Source organism: Helicoverpa zea, chromosome 6, assembly GCF_022581195.2.
Source record: "Helicoverpa zea isolate HzStark_Cry1AcR chromosome 6, ilHelZeax1.1, whole genome shotgun sequence".
Classification (NCBI taxonomy): domain Eukaryota; kingdom Metazoa; phylum Arthropoda; class Insecta; order Lepidoptera; family Noctuidae; genus Helicoverpa; species Helicoverpa zea.
This window is the reverse complement of record NC_061457.1, coordinates 10,249,720-10,269,308: the sequence shown is the minus strand read 5'-3', so window position 1 is coordinate 10,269,308 and position 19,589 is coordinate 10,249,720. Positions and strand designations below refer to the sequence as shown.

Here is a 19,589-nt window from a genome sequence, read left to right as displayed (position 1 = left end):
TAAACCTAAGCATATATTACAGTGAGTTTATTAATCGTTTATTTATATATGGATTGTGTACTCGTATAATTATTAAAAAAAAAAACTGTAAAAAAATTCGCAAAATTTGCCGCCCCTCTAAATCTGCCGCTCTAGGCACTGGCCTACTTGGCCTATTGGTAAATCCGCCACTGTTTCTCACTCATAATTTGAGGCGATTTCTACGTTCAAAATTCGTGCCAAACAAAGTAATGGGAACATTTGATGGAATGGTATAAATGGTATATAGCTTTCGCATGCGATTGCACCTTATACAGTGGGAACCATACGGACTCAGATAAAGAGTATCTTCTCTTGGTTGGAAAAGTACATTTGTTGTAAGGAGAATAGATCATACATAATTATGTTTTTCCAAAGTTTTCTTGCACTGTGTTAATTTTCATGATAGCGACATTCACCGCGAGTCATAGTCGATATTTTAAAATGCTTATGGCCATTTGCCCATCAACAGTTCAATGCTGCTTGTCGTCTGTTAATTAATGTAATTTATATCAATTTTAATGTGATTCTGAAATTATTTCAGTTGAGATTTTTCAGTGGTTAAAGTAATTCTCTAGTTGAAAGGTAAATGTCACTGAATCGGTGGTAATTTTGAGTAATCATGCGAATATGTGTGACTATGGCTAAAGTTTTCTGACAACATAAACTTCAGTTTTTCTTAAAACAACTTTGATACTTACTTACTTTAATCCTTGAGACGTCAGAATAAATTCATAGTAAACAGTTGTTTTGTCGGTGAACATGCCTAAAAAAAGCTCTACTCTCTTATTTCCGATATCGAACTTCTGTACATACTAACACTCTTATACCACTGTATACAAAGTGCATACACCTAATATGCGAAACATTCAATGATAAAATTAATTTAGATCTAATGGTATGACGTGCTAAAACATTCATTTGAAGGCACTACATTACTGATCTAATGAAACCGTGAACATATCTATATTACCCACTTAAGGATTGAAATACATTGGAAACTGAATGGAGTAGGTACATGATAATCTTCAAACATTTTGTAATTTATGGAGCATCTATCCGGAACAGTTGGTTGGTTTAATTTGTTGTTTTAGCTATAAGTGCAGTATAAACTTTTGGTGTGGGAACAAAAACCGTCAAACAAAATCCTACACCTTTTTAACCGACTTCTTTAGAAGAAGAACTCACATTAAGTTAGATCTGAGACCACTGACATTTAATCGGTTTTAATCGATAAGTTGTTTTGTTTTTCGTGACAGACTATTATAAACAATATTACTGTTACAGCCTTTTGTTTTTATCTTCCCACTGCTGGGCACAGGCCTCCTCTCACACGGGGAAGGATTGAGCAGTAATCACCATGCTTGCTCAATACGGGTTGGTGATTTCAGACTTAAAAAATATTACATTTTGGTAATTTTATTTTCTGTTCCATTACTAATTATATGGTCCAAAATAATTATCCATTTACTATTAACTAAACGGCGAACTACGTGCAGACTTAAGACAAGCAATAACTCACGGCGCGTGTATTTGCGGAAACATTGGTCCACGTTACGTGTAAAATTGCTCGTTGTGACCTATTTACTGGACAGAATGCACTGTGCACATGTCCACCAATCATCCATCAATTCTCCACCTACAATACGAGAAACAAGAGTTATTTTAGCTTTTGCAGGTGGAAATCTATTTTAATTGTCTCAACCGGAGGCCGGGCTTACTAGGATTCTTAGCTGTTTACGTTTTATTTAGCTAAGAGGAAACACTCAGATTTGTGTTAACTGCCAACGTTTTTTATTAACTCCAACCCAAATCACGGAAGAGGCGGATCACGACTACTAAGTGTGTAGACACATTTTAATTTTCACATGACACGTTGGGCACAACGCGTGAAAAATACGAAAGTTTCAGCTTTCTGTAACCCCGACTGATTCGATTTCGCTGCGAAATATTTAGTAAAACAGACAGTTTATCTACTGGCAAAACAGCACTTCTTACACATGCATGTTATAAGAAACTGAAGCAATTCAAATACACCTCGTCGCTTGAAGGTATAACTGCCTGCTGTATTATGCATTTTAATACAAAATTAAATGGTTCGCGAGCTTATAATTACCCTGAAACAATAAATAAACCACACATTGTTAACAATTATACGCAGCTTATGAAAATACAATGTTTTAAATGATGTTTAAGCACATTTTATTACTCTTGAATATTACTAGAACAGTTGACTGAACGAAGCTTTGCCAGACAACGTTATTAGCACGTAAACTCGAATTGGCCTGTTAAGGCCATCAGGCATAAACATATCTATAAACAGGGCTCCTTCTTAACAATTAAAAGGCGGAGATCTGTGTCAAACTGTGTAATATATCCCGCATTTTATTTCTGTTTCATTTAGCCATGCGACGTTTACGATACTGCACCCAAAATCATAGATTTGCAAGTGCCAACAAACTATGCAACTGAATTGCATGTTTCAGTTTAAACAATTCACTAACCCAGAAAACTATTAATTAAAATATAAACATTAAAGTATGCGTTTTACAGTATCCAGTGCTGATGGGATCGGCTATCGATTGTTTACATCTTGCAATCAACATAAGATGCAATTTGCTAAAACTAAAAATAAGCTTGTGTTGGCTGGATGCAATAATGAATTAATTTCCAGGAAGTTTGTCGGCACGGGGCGTCATGTTGTGCAAGTGAGTTGTAAATCAACATAAATCAGGCATGTCAAAACGTTTGGCGGCGTATTCCGGCGTCGGCGCACGAGCAGCGCTGTGTAAGCAAGCTAACTCATGCGCTGTTTGCTTAGCCCCGAGTTATAATCTCCCGGCCGACGTTAACGCGCTCGCCCATTACATATCTTGTAAATTAAATCTAATATTTATGCACTATATGAGGGAAGTCGTATGTTATTCGCGGGTGCTAGGTAGGTATTTCATATTCGGCGCCTCTAGCAAATAAACTACTTACCCGTATCCGAAAACAAGGTTTTATAGATAAAAGAAGCTTTTATAATAACAACGCAATATTTATGTTTTATAAGTAGGTATGTAATTTATTTATTATAGTTCGGCCATTCAGAGAATGCGTTCCTGACACGTCGCGATTGAACTGACGACGTAACTACATTCATTGATTATTGATATAATAATGTTGTTTTAATGCTCCTCAATTGTTAAAACGGTAAACAACCAGCAAAAATATTTTTATCGTAACTGCAACGCCATTGCAAAGTTACGTCGTCAGTTCAATCGCGACGTGTCAGGAACGCATTCTCTGAATGGCCGAACTATAATGTAATTATCAGCATGTCATATAAACTGTCAACTCACTATCATCAATTTCATAACAACTTTTGCTGAGAGGCGACACAACCAAATAACCTAGCAATAAGTATTTTGTCTATAAACCCTCGTAAGGCCCAAACTCCGTCGATGAGGAGATTTTTTAAAAACAATTGGATGTCGTGATAGAAAAATTTCGTCTCCGCCCAGTTGGTATACCTACTATAGTTCGGCCGCTCAGAGAATGCGTTTCTGACACATCGCGATTGAACTGACGACGTAACTTTGTAATGGCGTTGCAGTACGATAAAAATATTTTTGCTGGTTGTTTATCGTTTTAACAATTGTTGAGCATTAAAACAACATTATTATATCAATAATAATCAATGAATGTTGTAATTTTGTGCCAAATTGAGTGTCAAATAACTTGGTAAACAATATTTTTCTAAATCTATACTGCGCTATTACAAGGTTATGTCAGCGCTTTATATTTGTAGTGCTGTGCTAAAAATAACAGGCAAGTATCGTAATCTGTTCTGGTTGATGGTTCTTATACAGTTATAGGTACTTATAATATAAAATAATACGTTTTGTTTTTCTTTTTAAGAATTTGAAAATAATGGACTATAGGATAACTTTTATGAAATATAAAAATAAAACTATGATCAAACTGAACGCGCGAAAGAAAGTAGCATTTTTATATTTAGGTTGAAAATGGTAACCCCAAATGGCATCATGGGCCGTCATTTTGTGACGCTAAATAGTCATTTGTTGTCGTTTCGTGCGCTAAGACTAAGTGCCCTGCCTCATTAGGACGCCAATGGCGACGTCGCCGGCTACGTATCCAAGCAGTTAGTATTGAAATGTATGGAACCTAACTCACTTGGCGACGGTTTGGTAACGTCGCCAAATTGGAGGCGTGGCAACGAGCTACAGTTCCCTATGTGGCTTCTGGCTACCGTGGCAACTTGGCGACGTGGCCACAGTAGCCACTATAATGTACACGGTAAAGCGCACCTCCCTCACACAGTCGCCAATGTGGTCGCCAGTCAGCTTGCAATTTCTTGAGCGACAACGTAAACAATTGACTGTCGAGACGCCATGGCCACTCGACTTGGCGACATTTGGATGCCAGAAGTAGCCAGACCTGTGCCGCTGGCGACGTCGCCATGGCGTCCCAGTGAGGTAGAGCTCTAAAAACCTGATTTTGGAAGATTTTGACCGAGATATCAGGATTGATTCTGTTATTGATAATACCTAATATACACGTAGGCGAAGAAGATGATGAAGACACCACCTCCTCAAGCGAATCGGAGTCTGATTAACATTCTGTACGCACATTCAATTCAATGTACTTACTTTATTGCATAGAAATACAGATTGTAACTTTGTAACAAAGAATAAATAAAACGATTTTATTATATGAATATTACCTTTTTTTGGTTTCCACTTAAATAACTAAAATATAAATTTTAAATGATTCCGCCAATTTAAAACGAAAATAATCTTAAAATAATGCGGCGGTTTATTTTGGGGGAACGGTAACGAACTCAGTGTTATGTTGTGCCCATCACTAGTCCTGACTAACTGATAGGTGTCAGGAACGCATTCTCTGAACGGCCGAACTATACCTAGGTATATCTGAGGGCTGAAATTCCATTGGTAGTTTAAAGACTCCTCTCCTCTTTGGTGGAGTCAATACCCAAACCGTGAGTAATTAAGCGTTCCATAAACATTATTATAAACCTTTTAACATAGTGTAGGTACTTAATGAATGTTTAGTCTATAGTCTAGTATTGTATGAGCCGCGAGGAAGTATCGTTCAGAGAGCTATTTACCGCGATCAGTCAAAAAACCAATGGCGATCTATTATAAACTCTTTCGATGTTATAAACATAGCCAAATATTAACGTTTTTTGTATGTTTGTTGCTGTGAAAACTGTTGATTACTCTTGTCTAGACATTTTTTTGCGTATCACGGAATCTTACAATCAACAACAGGAATTTTGAAAGGAAAAACCAGACGTAGGAACAGTCACTGATTTATTTCTAATAAACAAATAAAGTGGCACATTAATCTTAAAACTAAACAACAATAGTATGGACTTCAGTCAAATGAACAACAGCTGTCTATAAATTATTTGTTGTCAACACTATACTAAACAATCTAGTGAAAAAAATAAACAATAATGAGGTCACAAGTTATTTAAACATTTAAATACTTTATTTCTATTGCGTCACTGATCTATGTATAGCAAATTGTATAAATTCCGAAAATGAACAAGCTGTCACATATTTGAACACTTTCACAATTAGCAAAAATCAAAGTAGGCTGAAAAATTGCAGTATCAGAACGTCAAAATTACACGAGACCCATCTTCACCACTTCGTATGTGTTTACGCTGGGAAGAAGTGGCGCAACAAAATCCCCAGAGTTAGGTTTGGAGAACCTTAATAAAAAATATCAATTATGCTACAATATGTACACGGTAAAATGCCTTCAATGATGACTAGCATATTGAATATTGGCACATTGGCATGCTAGCCATTGGCATTGCAAAACAGAGATACCTAAATGATTTAACTAAATTACTAAAAATGCACCATTATATCACTCTAATTAATTAATCAATAAAAAACTTCTTTATAATAGGAATCTTTGTATACAATACTCGGTCGCTAAAATAGCAAAAAGTACTTATGATTGCCGCAAAAAGGTGGTATTTAGGTACAATTTATTATGGAATTTTGTGTGTTGGCAAACTCGGTTAGCAGTGAAATTTTATTAACTGTTAACCCTCTATAAATATGGTAAACGTGACTAAAGAGTATTTTATCGTTAAGGCACTAATATTGATGGAAGCAGGTTATTTTGGCTAAGGTTAAAGAGGTATTTTGGTTGCCTACGTTCGTCGCTTTATATTACCTATTTAAGTTTTCTGTGTAGTAAGTATAGCACCAAGCTGCCAGTGATTAGGGCTCCACTCCTGAAAAAAAGATGATGGTTAATTATTTAGTATGAAGGAACTATTCAAAAAGTGTATTATTTTTATTAAGAAGTGAAGGGTAACTTTGGAGCTGAACATTATCTGACATTTATTAATTACCTGGTGTTAATTACCCAAAGAGTTACTTAATTACAAAACAATACATATATTTCGAATGCAAGTATCTTCTCTGGGTCCAAAGTAATCATAAATTATAAAATACATGACTTAGCTTTGTTAATATAATTCCCAAACCCTTTATTAAAGGGATAAAGACAGTTTATTTGTAAAACATGAGTAAACAAGAAGTTCTTCGAAAACTTAAAAGATATAAACTTTTGGTTAAAAGATATACATCCAAAATCGAATCGCAATCGATTTGGCTGACGACCGAAATACTTTTGAAGTAATAGCCCTGCGCAGGAGTAGGTATTGTGACAATTTGAGAAAGCTACAGTAAACAAGGTGATTTGACTTCGTTCATGAGATATATTATGGGGTCAGCACTGAATAATCACTACATTACAAGTTTATTGGTAAAACTAATGTGGTTGAAACAATATGCGAATTGGACCAAAGGCCTATTAATGCCAGATTTTCTGGCTGGTAAGACTTTTCTTTTATTTTGTAAATATTTCCCTTTCTTTTTTCTTGCTTAAGTTTCTCTTAATTATTTTAAGTTCTAGTGAGAATCTAACTTATTTTTATCTAATCTAATGTACAACATAAAATATGAGAAGGATTGATATTTGACGTTTGTATCTTTATCTAGCAGCTTAGTTTCTAAGTTCTTTAATAGATTTGGATTTACATAGTTCTAGGGAGAGTAAAATCAGATACTTTTACCCAAAAATAAAAATTCGTCTCCAAAAGATGAGCTCTTCGAATGATATTTTTAAGGTTTTTTTTTTAACAATTATAAAGTGTAAATAATCACCATATAGCCATCCTCCCGGCCGTGGAGTGTCGGTACACGCTGTACGGAGCTATTCTGTACACTTTGCTGTTCTTGTATTGCTTCAGGATCACTTGTGTACTGTAAATATTTGCAATATAATATCAAAAAATATATAGGTACAAGAAAGTGACTCCAAGTCGATTTGGTTTTTCAGAAGGCTGCAAGTCCTTGGATTTTTCATTGGTTAAGATAGAACAGTTTAGAATTATCAGGGTGATATTTTAAACTTGATACTTACGTATGCCGACTGCTAGCAGCTATGAGAGCAGTCCTGCTTCCATAAGGCTTAATGTCTAAAGATCCGAAGGTCGCGAGTTCAGACGCCACCTGAGACAAACAGCACATGTAATAGCAATAGCTAAATCATAACCCCGGCTAGGTCGCCATGAAATATAGTGACGAGCGGCAATCGTTCCACGACCAATCTTATTTATATCTCAACCTTAAATCAACCTTGACAGTGGCATAAAAAAGATTTTGTACATTAGAGAAATCAAACACCGGCCGCGGCGGTTAAAAAACGGGACGGTACAGAAATAAAGATTTTCGCCTGTGACACTTGGGCATTATCAATCTGTTTTAACTAGCAACGGGAAATATGTGCACAGCGGGGGAGGCATGCGCGTGTGGGTGTGTGCGCCTGTGTGCGTGCGGTGCGCCTGTGTGCGTGTGGCGAGCGGCCAGCACTCACACACACGCGTGCTATACACACACACAGAGCGCCGCTACAGCCGACGTGACAATTATTACTACCATAACCGTTTCTTAACATACTCCCGCTAAATCTGGCTCCGAGGATACCGACGCATATGAACCCGACACGATGTTTACGATCCGAATTAAAATAGCATTGTTTTCCACCCGTTATGCAATTCCTTTTGAGCTCTGCCACATTACGAACGTATCGGCCGTTATGACCAATATTATGTGCTGCAGCTAAAATACTGCTGTTTTCAAAATAACAGGCGGTGGAATTGTTTAGTGGGTAATTTATTGTACATTGACCTTAGTATTTAGTAATTATAGAGAGTTGTGGAGAGATTGGCTTGGCAAACGTCTAGAATAATAATTTGGAGGAATGTCGAATATAATTAAACGGTGACAGAACGTGAGTGCATTCCAGCGCCGGCGGGCCGCTACTGGGCACACCAAGCGACGGACTCCATTGTATTTATACTGCCTGTATATTGGGATTTATTCGAACACACTGCAGATAGTAGATAGTGCTGAAATACACAATAAATTTAACGCCTCTACGGTCTTATAATAATAAATACGGCGTGCATACTAATGCAGAATCCACGAAAATAGTGTATTTTCATACTCAGCGTAGCAGTGTTGGTGTGTTGACGATGAACTCGCCGCCCCACAGCTGTTATTAATTGTATTAGTATTACCGGCTTTTTAAAACCAACTTTTTTGTAAAGGAAAGGTAATACAAAAGCGGTTTGTTATTTCCTAGTAGCACATTTACCTACACGTATTTTTTAATAACAGATGAAGTGCTACAGTGTACATTTTTTAAGCACCACTATCTAGTAGGTACCCGTATAAATACCGACCTAACGATATATTTTTCAGTTATTGCTGCACTGAAACCAAGATGTAATTTCTAAAGAGAAATTACTTTTTCTTTTCACAACCTTTCAAATAATTAAAATAATATAGCTCAAACTCTTTGCACTTTTATACGTAAGGCTGCCTTTTAAGTTCTGTCGTTTGCTAACTTCGCGCGATTATTAAAAAAATATATATATGCCACTTTTATCTTCCTGAATTTAGAATTTTAAAACAAAAGAATGTTTTTAAATTGGTCGAATAGTTTTATTGTATCGTCCATTCAAACGTGGCAGGTCGGTTGTAAAAATGGAAATGTCTAAAGAAAATTTGCGTGCGATAATTTTCTAGAATTTTAAAAAGGGGTTGTCGCGACTTTAGTGCTTTGAAGAGATTAGTTCTGTATTTAATAATGTAGCACCATGCCTTAGGACCGTAGAAAGCAAATATTTAGGATTTCAATGTGGCCACTCTAGCCTCAGTGACAAGCCACGTGAAGGTCGCCCAAAAAACGCCATGACAGAAGATAATATCGACGTCGTGCGGCAGCTAATTCTCGCAGACCGATATGTAACATACTGTGAAATAGAGGCATCCATGGGCATTTCAGGGACCACTATCCAAAAAATTCTGCACGAAGAACTTGGCGTAAAAAAGTTGATCTCTCGTTGAATACCCCATTTGCTTAGCGACGACCAACAAACAGCCCGAGTAAGTTGGTGTCGCAAAACTCCGCAGCGATTTAACGGAGGAGAGTCAAAGCATGTCTATGATATAGTCAGGGGTGACGAGTCTTGGATATATGCTTGCGATCCATATTCCAAGCAGCAGTCAACTGTCTGGGTCTTCCAAGACGAGCCAAAACCGACCGGAGTCATTCCTTCAAGAATCACTTAAAAAAAAAATGGTTGCCTCGTTTGTGGCAAAGGGTGGCCACCTCGCCACTATTGTACTAGAATATTGCAAAACGGTTACCGCTGACTAGTATACCACTATTTGTTGGCCACAAATCATCACCGAATTTAGAAAAAAAAATTCAAGACGTCGAATGATCCTGCACCATGACAGTGTAAGTTCGCACACCGCCCGCCAAACAAATACGTTTTCGAATTCCAAAAATGTTGAAATTTTGGATTATCCACCTGACAGGCCTTACTTAAGCACTAACTATTTTATTACATTCCCCAAAATTAAGCAAATTCTTCGTGGTCTACCTTTCAGCACACCTGAAGAAGCTGTTGACGCTTGCAAATAGGCCGTTTTGACTACCGCTACTTTGGAATGGAATAAATATTTCAAAAACTTGTTTGAACGTATGCAAAAGTACATGAAATATCCCTAAGTATTCTTAAAAAAACAATAAACAGTAATAAACTATTGGATTGTCTATACTTATTTCAAACGACACAACTTAAAAGGCAGCCCTCGTAGTAGAAAGAGTGATTAAGACAATAATGACAAGATTTAGATTTTTTCATGTAGAACTTACCCCCTTTTTTTTGTTCTTTTTTTTAACGACGTCAAAAATCATCAAATGACCCCTCCCGCTGTGGGTTAGCAGCGATGAGGGAGTGTCAGACTCTTACTGACTAAAAACCGTCGTGTTCCGTCGTAGGCTTTGTATGTACCAGGTCCGCGGTAACTCTTTCGAACAATCCCGCATCCCCCGGGAGAACTTACCTCTGCCACATTAATAGTTCTCTTTGCAAGAGCCCTCAAATGCAATAACCCCGGTCGATGACGCGGCGGATCGTCTTCCGCTAAATTCTGAAATAACAAAAAATGATAAATGAATTCCCATAACATAAAAAGCGCAATAATTCTCCCAGATAAAATACGATGTAAACTTGACTCATGGGGAATTTCATACATAGTTCAGACATAAATAAAAATGCGGTTTCATTGTTGAAAAAATATGCGTTGTCTATGTCTTTCAGCCTACTGAATCAACTGTGTAATTATAAGTTTTTTTTTTTTCAGTATAAATACCACCTGCGTTTGCCATGGAATTAAAATAAGCAATCGGTGTTATGCGTGAAATAAAATGTGCCAGAACCATACATTTAGATTTTAGATTATTCTGAAAGAAGTAAGTAAGTAACGTCATTGGCAATAGATGCCTTTCTAATTAAGCGAAATCTTATGTACGTGATAATTATTTCATTTTCTACAATATTATTTCATTTCGAAGTTTGCCAGATAAAAGGCAGAACAATGTTGAATTAAAGAAACACAAGAACAATTAAAGAAAGTCGTTCGTAAGTCACTTTACGAAGAATAACACAAGTTGAACATTTCTGCCATTTTTCTCTCTACCTCTGTTTGCATTTTTCAGTTTTTTAGATAATTGAAATAAACAGTCATAACCCAAAACAATGAAAAGTAAACTGGACAAACGAACCGAATGATTTATACTAGCATATGTTTAACATTAGAGGTAGGTATGTGCAAAGTCAAAAATATTACAATGACTGGCATAATGTGGTTCTACCAAAATTCTTGATTCAAACGCTTCACGTCTGTCTTCGCGTCATTTCATCGAGTCTTTTATATCGAGCACGAGTGAACCCAAGTGTCTTTGATAACTGACGAGTAGTAGAGGTATTGTGAAAGAGTTATACTGATTACTCAATAGAACAGGAAATAGAACCATTTGATGTTTACAAAACTATAACTGTTTTATTTGTTTTAGGCAGGTGCAAAATGTTGTTCCTGCTATGTGCTATGTCCTGGTATGTGTACTGTAATTAAATTATTATTTTTATGACTTTTGTTTTATCGGACCGACTACATCCCCTTTCTAACGACTGGCTAAGTAACAAAAATATTTATGTTTGTTTGTACCCTGAAGGCTCCGAAAGTACTGAGCCGATTAAATAAAATATTTCATTGTTGGGAAGTCAGTCAGAGTATCCCTCAGTAACATATGCAATATTTTATCCGGATATGTCCAGGATGTTTCTACGAGAGTGCAACCGCGGAAAAACAGCTAGTTTCATATAAAATATTGGAGCAAATAGCTCTGAACATGATTATAAAGTCTTAGCCCGGTTCACCAAGGTGTAATCCTGACCGGAAGGCAGCATGATTCACAATACATATATCTTTCGTGCCTATGGTGCGAGTATTTATACCGGCCATAGACTATCATCTGTTTATATACCGCGGATATATCAAGACAAGTGCTCAACGCATATTTTTATTACCTGTACAGAAATATAGGCAAACGGCATTGAAATATTCATATAAAAGTCTGAGTGTTTGTATGATTCTATGTTCCAAGTCGGATTGAATAAAAAAAAAGATGATCTGTTGTTTTTTTGCAAATATGTTAACTGTTACTGTTCCAGCCTTTTAATCGTCCCACTGCTGGGCTCAGGCCTCCTCTCACTCGGAGAAGGATTGAGCATTAATCACCACGCTTGCTCAATGCGGTTTGGTGATTTCAGACTACATAGTCCAGGTTTCTTCAGGATGTTTATGATAACACGACTGGGAAGGAAGAAAGCAAATACCTATTTAAAGAACAATCCGGACTCATTTTGTAATTGAACTAGCGACCCGGACCGGCTTTGCATGGGTGCAAAGATACCCACAGCTAAATACATATATAAACCTTCAATTACATATACAGTGGAACCTGGTTAACTGAGACGTCGAGGGACCTGCAATTTCGTTTCACTTATAGAGGTGTTCCACTAACCCGGGGTCTCAGATACCCAGGTATAAACAAATATCTTTCTCAGTTGCAGAGGGTTCCATTAATAGAGGCCAGAATACAAGTTGTTTCAGTTATAGAGGTGCAATCATTAAATAAAATAACATGCTATGTTTAAATAATAAATAGGTTTGAATTGAAAAATGAAAAGTTTTGGCACATTAAATTCGACACAAACTTCATCGCGTGTCTTCACACTTTCATAAACGGATATTAATTTTAGTTTTTCCATAAACATAAACAAATAGTAAAGCAAAATTAAAACTGGAACCATTGAGACTTCAAATTACAGACACTTCAACCTACGTAGTTAGGTCACGTTAAGTGCGGAATTTAAGGGTAGAAAAAGAATAAGTTAGCAAACAAACAAAACTATGTTATCTCAGTTACAGAGGTTTATGCGTATAAAATTCACCAGCTGTCTCATTTATAGAGGTAACTGTGATGATAAAACAAAATTACGAATTCCATTTATAGAGGTTTGCTTCGTCCCATTAACAGAGGTAAGTCAATGCCAAGGTGACGGGACCGCAGCATGAGTTCCAGTTATGGAGATATTTCACTTATCCAGGTCCCACTTAACCAAGTTTCACTGTACATAGCTCTAAAGATTTAAGCATACATAGAGATATAGTGACAAAGACAGCGACTTTGTTTTATACTATGAAGTGATTTATATATTTTGTTTCTTTGCGAAGACCCGAATTAAATTGGGAACAGGACAGGAAGAAGCCGACCCCAACTTAGTTTGGAAAAGGCTCTGAAAATGATGAGGACAGGAAGATGTTTTATTTTGTGATTCTATCTTGTGTTGACCATGTCTTTAGTGGCTGTTACTTAGACTCAAGTGATAATAAATACATCGTAATAAGTTCTTACCATATACTGCACAGCGCCGCGAATAATGTTAACCTTGTTGCAGTAGGGTGCGAGCGCAGATAACGTCTCGACGGGTCCCACAGGGCGGTAGCTGCCGCGGTTCTCACACGCTGTCCAGTGCCCGAGGCGGATGAAACAGTACCCTACAACATATAAAAAATACATTCATTCTTATACATATATTATTTTTACGGATGAATTCGAAAACACCTCATGCTGTCTCTACTGAAGGTAACGTCAACCGCCCCACATTTGGGAGCATTACAAACGAATTTGAAAGGCTATAGAAAACATTTTTTTTATCAAAGTCATGCAGGTACCTACATGTTTTTAAATAAACTTTACAATATCTATTAAAAAAAAACTTGCAGGATCCTAGACTTTGGTGCGAGAGGAAGAGGACGCATTTGGAAAATAAAATATCGTCTTGTTGATTTTAATCGGATGCAAAAAATAGAGGAGGTTCTAATTTCGTTTGTATTTTTATATTCAACCTACCTGTACAATAAGAGTCCCACCCAGCTTCATGATACGACTGCTTAACATTGAAAGGTCTGCTCAGTTTGATTAAATTCACGCCGTTCTGTAACTTCTTGCATTTTCCCTCCGAAAAGAACTCGTATAAACTGCAACATAACACGACGATTGTGTTGATGTCACCATAAACAGTGATACAAAGTCAGAGTTAATCGTTATTATTTCGAATAGGCCTTTGCAGGCTCTTATGATATGTCGCACTGGTTGCACGGCTCCAAAAAGTTGGTCTCATGGACACTCTTTTTAAGAAAGTTAATAATTAATAGCTTCGGATAAAATAGTTTTTAAGTGTCTTCACAATTTATAATTGAGAAGGATTTGTACAGTCGAGCTAGATTTAAAACTGAAGTAATTTATATAAAAATAAATACGCAGATCAATTGCTCAAAAATTAATTAATTTAATTTAAGTGCATTAATGCATAATGTTTTACCAGGTCGTGGGAGATACACCTTCTTGCGTCGCAAAAACAGGCGCCATTATAATGTTATCACTTAACCAATAAAAGCTATTTATTTCAGCTTATTTTCCCACGATTGTACAGCAATTGCATTTTTTACAGCCCAACTGTTTATTTGTCCATTAGGATAAAAGCTTTAAAGAATTACTTATTTCGTTGTTTTTCGAATATTTTAACGAGAGCCACTAATCTTGTAATGTTTATTATCACAATACAACCCAGTGGTTAAAAGTTATAATGATAAAATTGAGCGAGTGTTAAATAAACATGCGCTATATTTATGAATGAATTTGTTACAAAATGCTTTTACACAATTAATCAGGGACTTGGATAAATAAGCGGGAACTATTTATGAGGTAGAATCACGGAGAAAGGAAAGATGAGCGGAGATACCATAATGCAGGTAGGTCAGGCGCCTTCTTCTAGGTCAAATACATTAGGTGGGCATGACTAAAACGATTAGTTACGAGTGAACTGACGAGGCGTTCAGGTTTTTTGAGATTTCTGTTAACGATCATTGGTATTACAAAAAATGGTCGGGTCCAAAGAAGGCGTATAAGGGCGAAGACAGTAGCTTTCCTCGTCTTTCTTAAGAGATTTTCCGTTACGGCACCTCCGCTCGTAATTTCTTTCTCCATGGGTAGAACACAGAATACTATCGAAACTTACTCTTGTAATGCGTTTGATTTCCACACCTCATGGTAGCTGAGTTTCATAGACATTTCGTGTGATATGTACTTAGTATCATATACATTGGGGAACATTGTGTGAATGTTATTTTTAAAGTCTTTGTATCTGTTTGGGAGTGGCCCAATGAATTGGTTGTGTAATAATACGGTGTCTAGGAATATGTTGTGTCCTACAATAGGTTTCTGTGATTCGGAGAGTAGTGAAATGATTTGAGAGAATCCTAGTAAGTGGCTCATGAGGTTGTCTTCTAGTATTGCTATTGGAGCGCTATGTGCACCTTCTACGTCTTTATCTCGGTATATCAGTATCTGAAATAGTGAATATAAAAATTAAGGCTTTGTTAACAAAGTAGTTGAGGTTGAATAAACTTATAGCAGAATCAACTTTGTTTAGCTTGAAGTCTCGATAGTGTGCAAAAAGAGAATGGATGATTGATTGTTTAAAATCTCATTATCAGTTTTTAGTTTAAAGCTGATAATACAATTTTAGATCTTCCATCATATTGCTTTGAAGGATAACAAGATTTTCGTTGGTTAAGCATACACCTGTTGAGTCTTATTCATGTTTAATTTTTAAAATTGTCTCAAGAACAACTGTGGACTCTACAGGAATAGTTTAAAAAACAACAAGCTCAAACTAAAACCAAACCATTCAAAACTAAGTTACGATAGAACTAAATCTGTTTAGACGTCAAATATTAACCATATAATGTACTTAGAGATATTTTAAAACCAAGATTACATACTTAATATGAAGGCTAGACTGATAAGTTTATTAGAAAAGCAATAAATAAATAACAGCTACTAGCACAAATTACCTTCTTACTATTACCTAAGCTATCGGTAGTGAGGACCTCGGGGAAACTCATCCGGACCTCAATGTGGGTTATATATCGGAGCACTGGGTTTTCCACGTCCAGGTATAATGTGTCTTCTTGACTTCTTTTCAGCCATCTGAAATCATGAGTGTAATTGTAAAAAAATTAACCTAATCCATTCAGTGGTTTAGCCACAGGAGTTGTTTTTCGTTTTCATAAATATTTACAACATTATGTGTAAAGCAGAGATAAAGCTAGGAGTATTGAATGTTTTGATCAGTTGACAGCTGTCAGTTTTCAAGGGAGAATTTTACTTGTTTGTAATGACTGACTCTTATATGGTGTTCTAATTCTTGCACATTTTTATATAGTCTATTTACTTAGTTTGAAAAATTCATTTTTACGTATTTTATTTTTTTTATTTGTGCTAATCGACATGTATTAACCAATATATGAACGTATTTAATTTAATGTGATTAGGTACGAAACACCCGATTTTGCTATGTAGATCAGTAGATCTGGTACTCTATAGTCTCGTGGTCTGGTGGTGTCGTAATTGCAGACAGAAGTTGTTAAGGGTTTGGATTTTAATATTTTGGAGAAGACAATCAATTTTAAATTGTTTGAAATCTGTTCTGAAAGGATTCGATTTTATAATGTAGATTCTGTAAACTATCATGCTTCAAAAACAAAATTTTACCTTGATTGATCAGAAACATTCAAAATATAGCAATTAAATAAATAAAACAATTTTAGAATGACAGCATTGATCTAAAATCCTATAAAACATAACTTGTTCTTTTTAACAAACATTCATTCAAATATATTATTTACTTTTACTTTCATAAATGTGTAAGAAATATCTTTTAAAGTAATATTTACTTGGAAACTTGAGATTGGTACTGCTGCAGCTGTTTCTCTTCCTCCATCGTGAGCATTCTGGAGAGGTCATTGAACAGGGATTTGTCTTTGAGGCTCTGCCTCACTCGGGCTTCCTCCACTTGACTCAAGTACGGCAGGCCTTCATATGTGAACTGGAATAGTACATTGAAATGTTTTTAATTTTAGGTTTTTTGATAAGCTGTGTTCATATTTCTTCAGAAATTTCTTAACAACTAACTGTTTTCCCATCTTTCACCCAAGTCCCGTGGGAACTACTGCTTGTACCCAGATAAAATATAATCTATCTTTCATGGGAAAAGAGGAGTAACCGACAGTGAAATAATTTTTCAAATCAGAACAGTAGTTTTGGTGCCTGCTTAAAAATGTTCAATATTTTGTTGCATTTTAGTTTTTTTAATAAAATTGTTATCATTCCAATATAATTCGTGAGAAAAGCAATTGTCTTATATTTAAACTGAATAGAAGTTGAAGGAAAACATGAAGGGAGATTAAATTCAGAAGTTAATATATTAATAAATATTAGTTGATATATCTATTTTCAAAATAAAATAGTAAAAATGAATACCTTATTAAAATCAAAATTATGTTTACACAGAAAATTCAGTGTTGATGCTTGAAATATGAAAGACTGGTCAATATCCCCAAAGACTTGCGGGCACAGATGGAACGTGTAGCCAGTAGCCGTGTACGAGTCCAGGTCTCTGTTATACTGGAACATGGTTAGTCCGACCTGCGTCATTATCATGTTGCTCACTTTGTTCTTTAATTTGTCATACCGTTCTTCACTTGTGTCGAATAATCTGAAATTATTTGTTAGGTTGATTAAATTTTTACTACACTAAAACTGGTCATGTTATTTGTGTGATAAAAATGAGGAATAAAGGCTTACAATTTTATAAAGGTGTTTGGTAAGTTAAGAAGATCTGCATAACCTACCTTCAAAGAGGCAGGAACCCATTGCTTTTTGAGAATAGATCATTGATAGGCAGTGTTACTGATACTTAAGGATAGAATAAGGGCAGTTTCCTATGTATTAAAATTTATTTTGAATAGATTCATGAAAACAACCACGTTTTCGTTGTTTAGGTGTTTTATTGTTTTTTTTAACGTCTTAATTGAATTGAACGATAGTGTCAGTATTGCTCAAAATATACGAAATATCATAGTAATATTCTCTCACCTGTGTTTAAAGCATTCTGTTGATAAGAGAGCTGTAAATTCAGCATCGAAACCAACAAAACAGGATTTCGATAAATCTCTTTTTATTGTATCTAGTTCATCTAGAAAGTTATTCCTTGTTATCTCCATAATTATGGTAAGTAAATACCACGATTAAAGTTAAAAAACTTGATTTAATTTCTTTGATATTGTAATTTAACTAAAGTTTTATAAAATAAGATTAATTTCAGTTTCTCCGACAAAACTGACGAAAACAAACAAAATAACAAATGTCAATGTCACTGTGTTGTCACAAATGTCAATGTCAGATATCATGTTTTTTTTAATGCCAGTTTTGGATATTTAATTTTTAAGACAGTTGCAAGAAAACTTAATTATTCAATTTAAACAATATTGTATGAAATTAGGTATATATAAACTTATACACATGCTCAACCTTATGGTCCATTGAACCTTGCAGCAGTTACTTAGCCACGTTCTCCTCGTTGATGTAGCATCCGTCTTGTGGCCTCGTAATCAAATGGGGTTGGTTGTAAAGGTTCTGAAGGTTGCGGTTAGTGCGTGTTTGTACACATACGCAAGTACATAAGCGTCAGTAAATAAGCGCTAGAATATAAGCTTTTGTATATAAGTGCTAGAAAAGTCGGCTTCTAAAATAGCTGAATAAATAAAAAAAATAAAAACTACTAAAAACCGTGGCGCTGATAACTTACTTACCAATCAATCAACTCAACTGTAGTGAATGAAGTTTAGGTTGGATGTTAAGTTTTTGGAGTTTGTGTTGTTAAGAAATTATGATACTTTACATTGTTAGGTACTTTTGTTAAAAATAAGTTCAGCTCCTTTTGACGTTGACCGTAATAAAACTTGTACATAACCTCATGTACCTAGGCTTTAGTACATGATACTTACTTGCATCTGCGCGTGGATTATTTTGTATCGAATTTGTGGCTTCCTACCATACGCGTAGCCGTCAAAGTTACAGTAAATCTGGGTTAAGCTTTGGAAGTTTTCTTAAAACAAACGTTTTATATGAATTTTCAAAATACATAAACAGTTGTTGTGGGAGAACTTGGGCCTTAGGCTACTATTATCTGCTGACCAACATTTCGTTTGTTGGCGTGGTGATGCGACGCTGCGTCGTGGTAACATATTTCTAACACTTCTGTGTGTGTTACTGTTCATTTTTCTTGTTACAAGGATTTAGATCTGATGTGATGTTACCCGACAAGCGTAACAGTTGGCACATAATGATATCATTAAGTTATTACAAACAGCCTTAGTCGCACGCTAATCTATATATCTACGTATCTACCTACATTACATAAAACAAAGTTATAACTTGTAAATCAGATTAGGATGCTTGTTCTAGAGATTTATCGAAATTCAAATCTGTTTTTCAAAATTTCAAAAAAAAAGCACTTTTTTAATTAGGCAGGTAGGTGCCTACGTAGGTACTCTTTTCTGATTTCATTAGATGTCTTTTCTCATTTGTCAATTTCCACTGATTGAATTGTCAATACGTTATTAATCGATATGTAAAGAATAGTGTTAAGTAATTAAAACAATGAACGGCCCGATATTTGTTAT

General features: G+C 35.6%; 1 protein-coding gene and 1 long non-coding RNA gene across 2 annotated transcripts; one reads left to right on the top strand and one right to left on the bottom strand.

The window, feature by feature from the left end:
* Positions 1-5,340: 5,340 nt before the first annotated feature.
* On the bottom strand, positions 5,341-18,242 carry LOC124631382 (pre-piRNA 3'-exonuclease trimmer-like). Its single transcript, XM_047165751.1, has 11 exons — positions 18,001-18,242; positions 17,386-17,620; positions 16,800-16,951; positions 15,918-16,053; positions 15,080-15,408; positions 13,912-14,039; positions 13,414-13,556; positions 10,497-10,583; positions 7,498-7,586; positions 7,239-7,337; positions 5,341-6,301 (listed from the first exon to the last, which is right to left on the bottom strand). Exons 1-11 carry the CDS (start codon positions 18,126-18,128, stop codon positions 6,241-6,243), a joined length of 1,587 nt encoding a protein of 528 aa, XP_047021707.1. The 5' UTR covers positions 18,129-18,242; the 3' UTR covers positions 5,341-6,240.
* On the top strand, positions 11,096-13,572 carry LOC124631383. The gene is made up of 3 exons (XR_006984504.1): positions 11,096-11,417; positions 11,509-11,548; positions 13,457-13,572. It is a non-coding gene; the product is annotated as an uncharacterized LOC124631383 (long non-coding RNA).
* Positions 18,243-19,589: the final 1,347 nt, after the last annotated feature.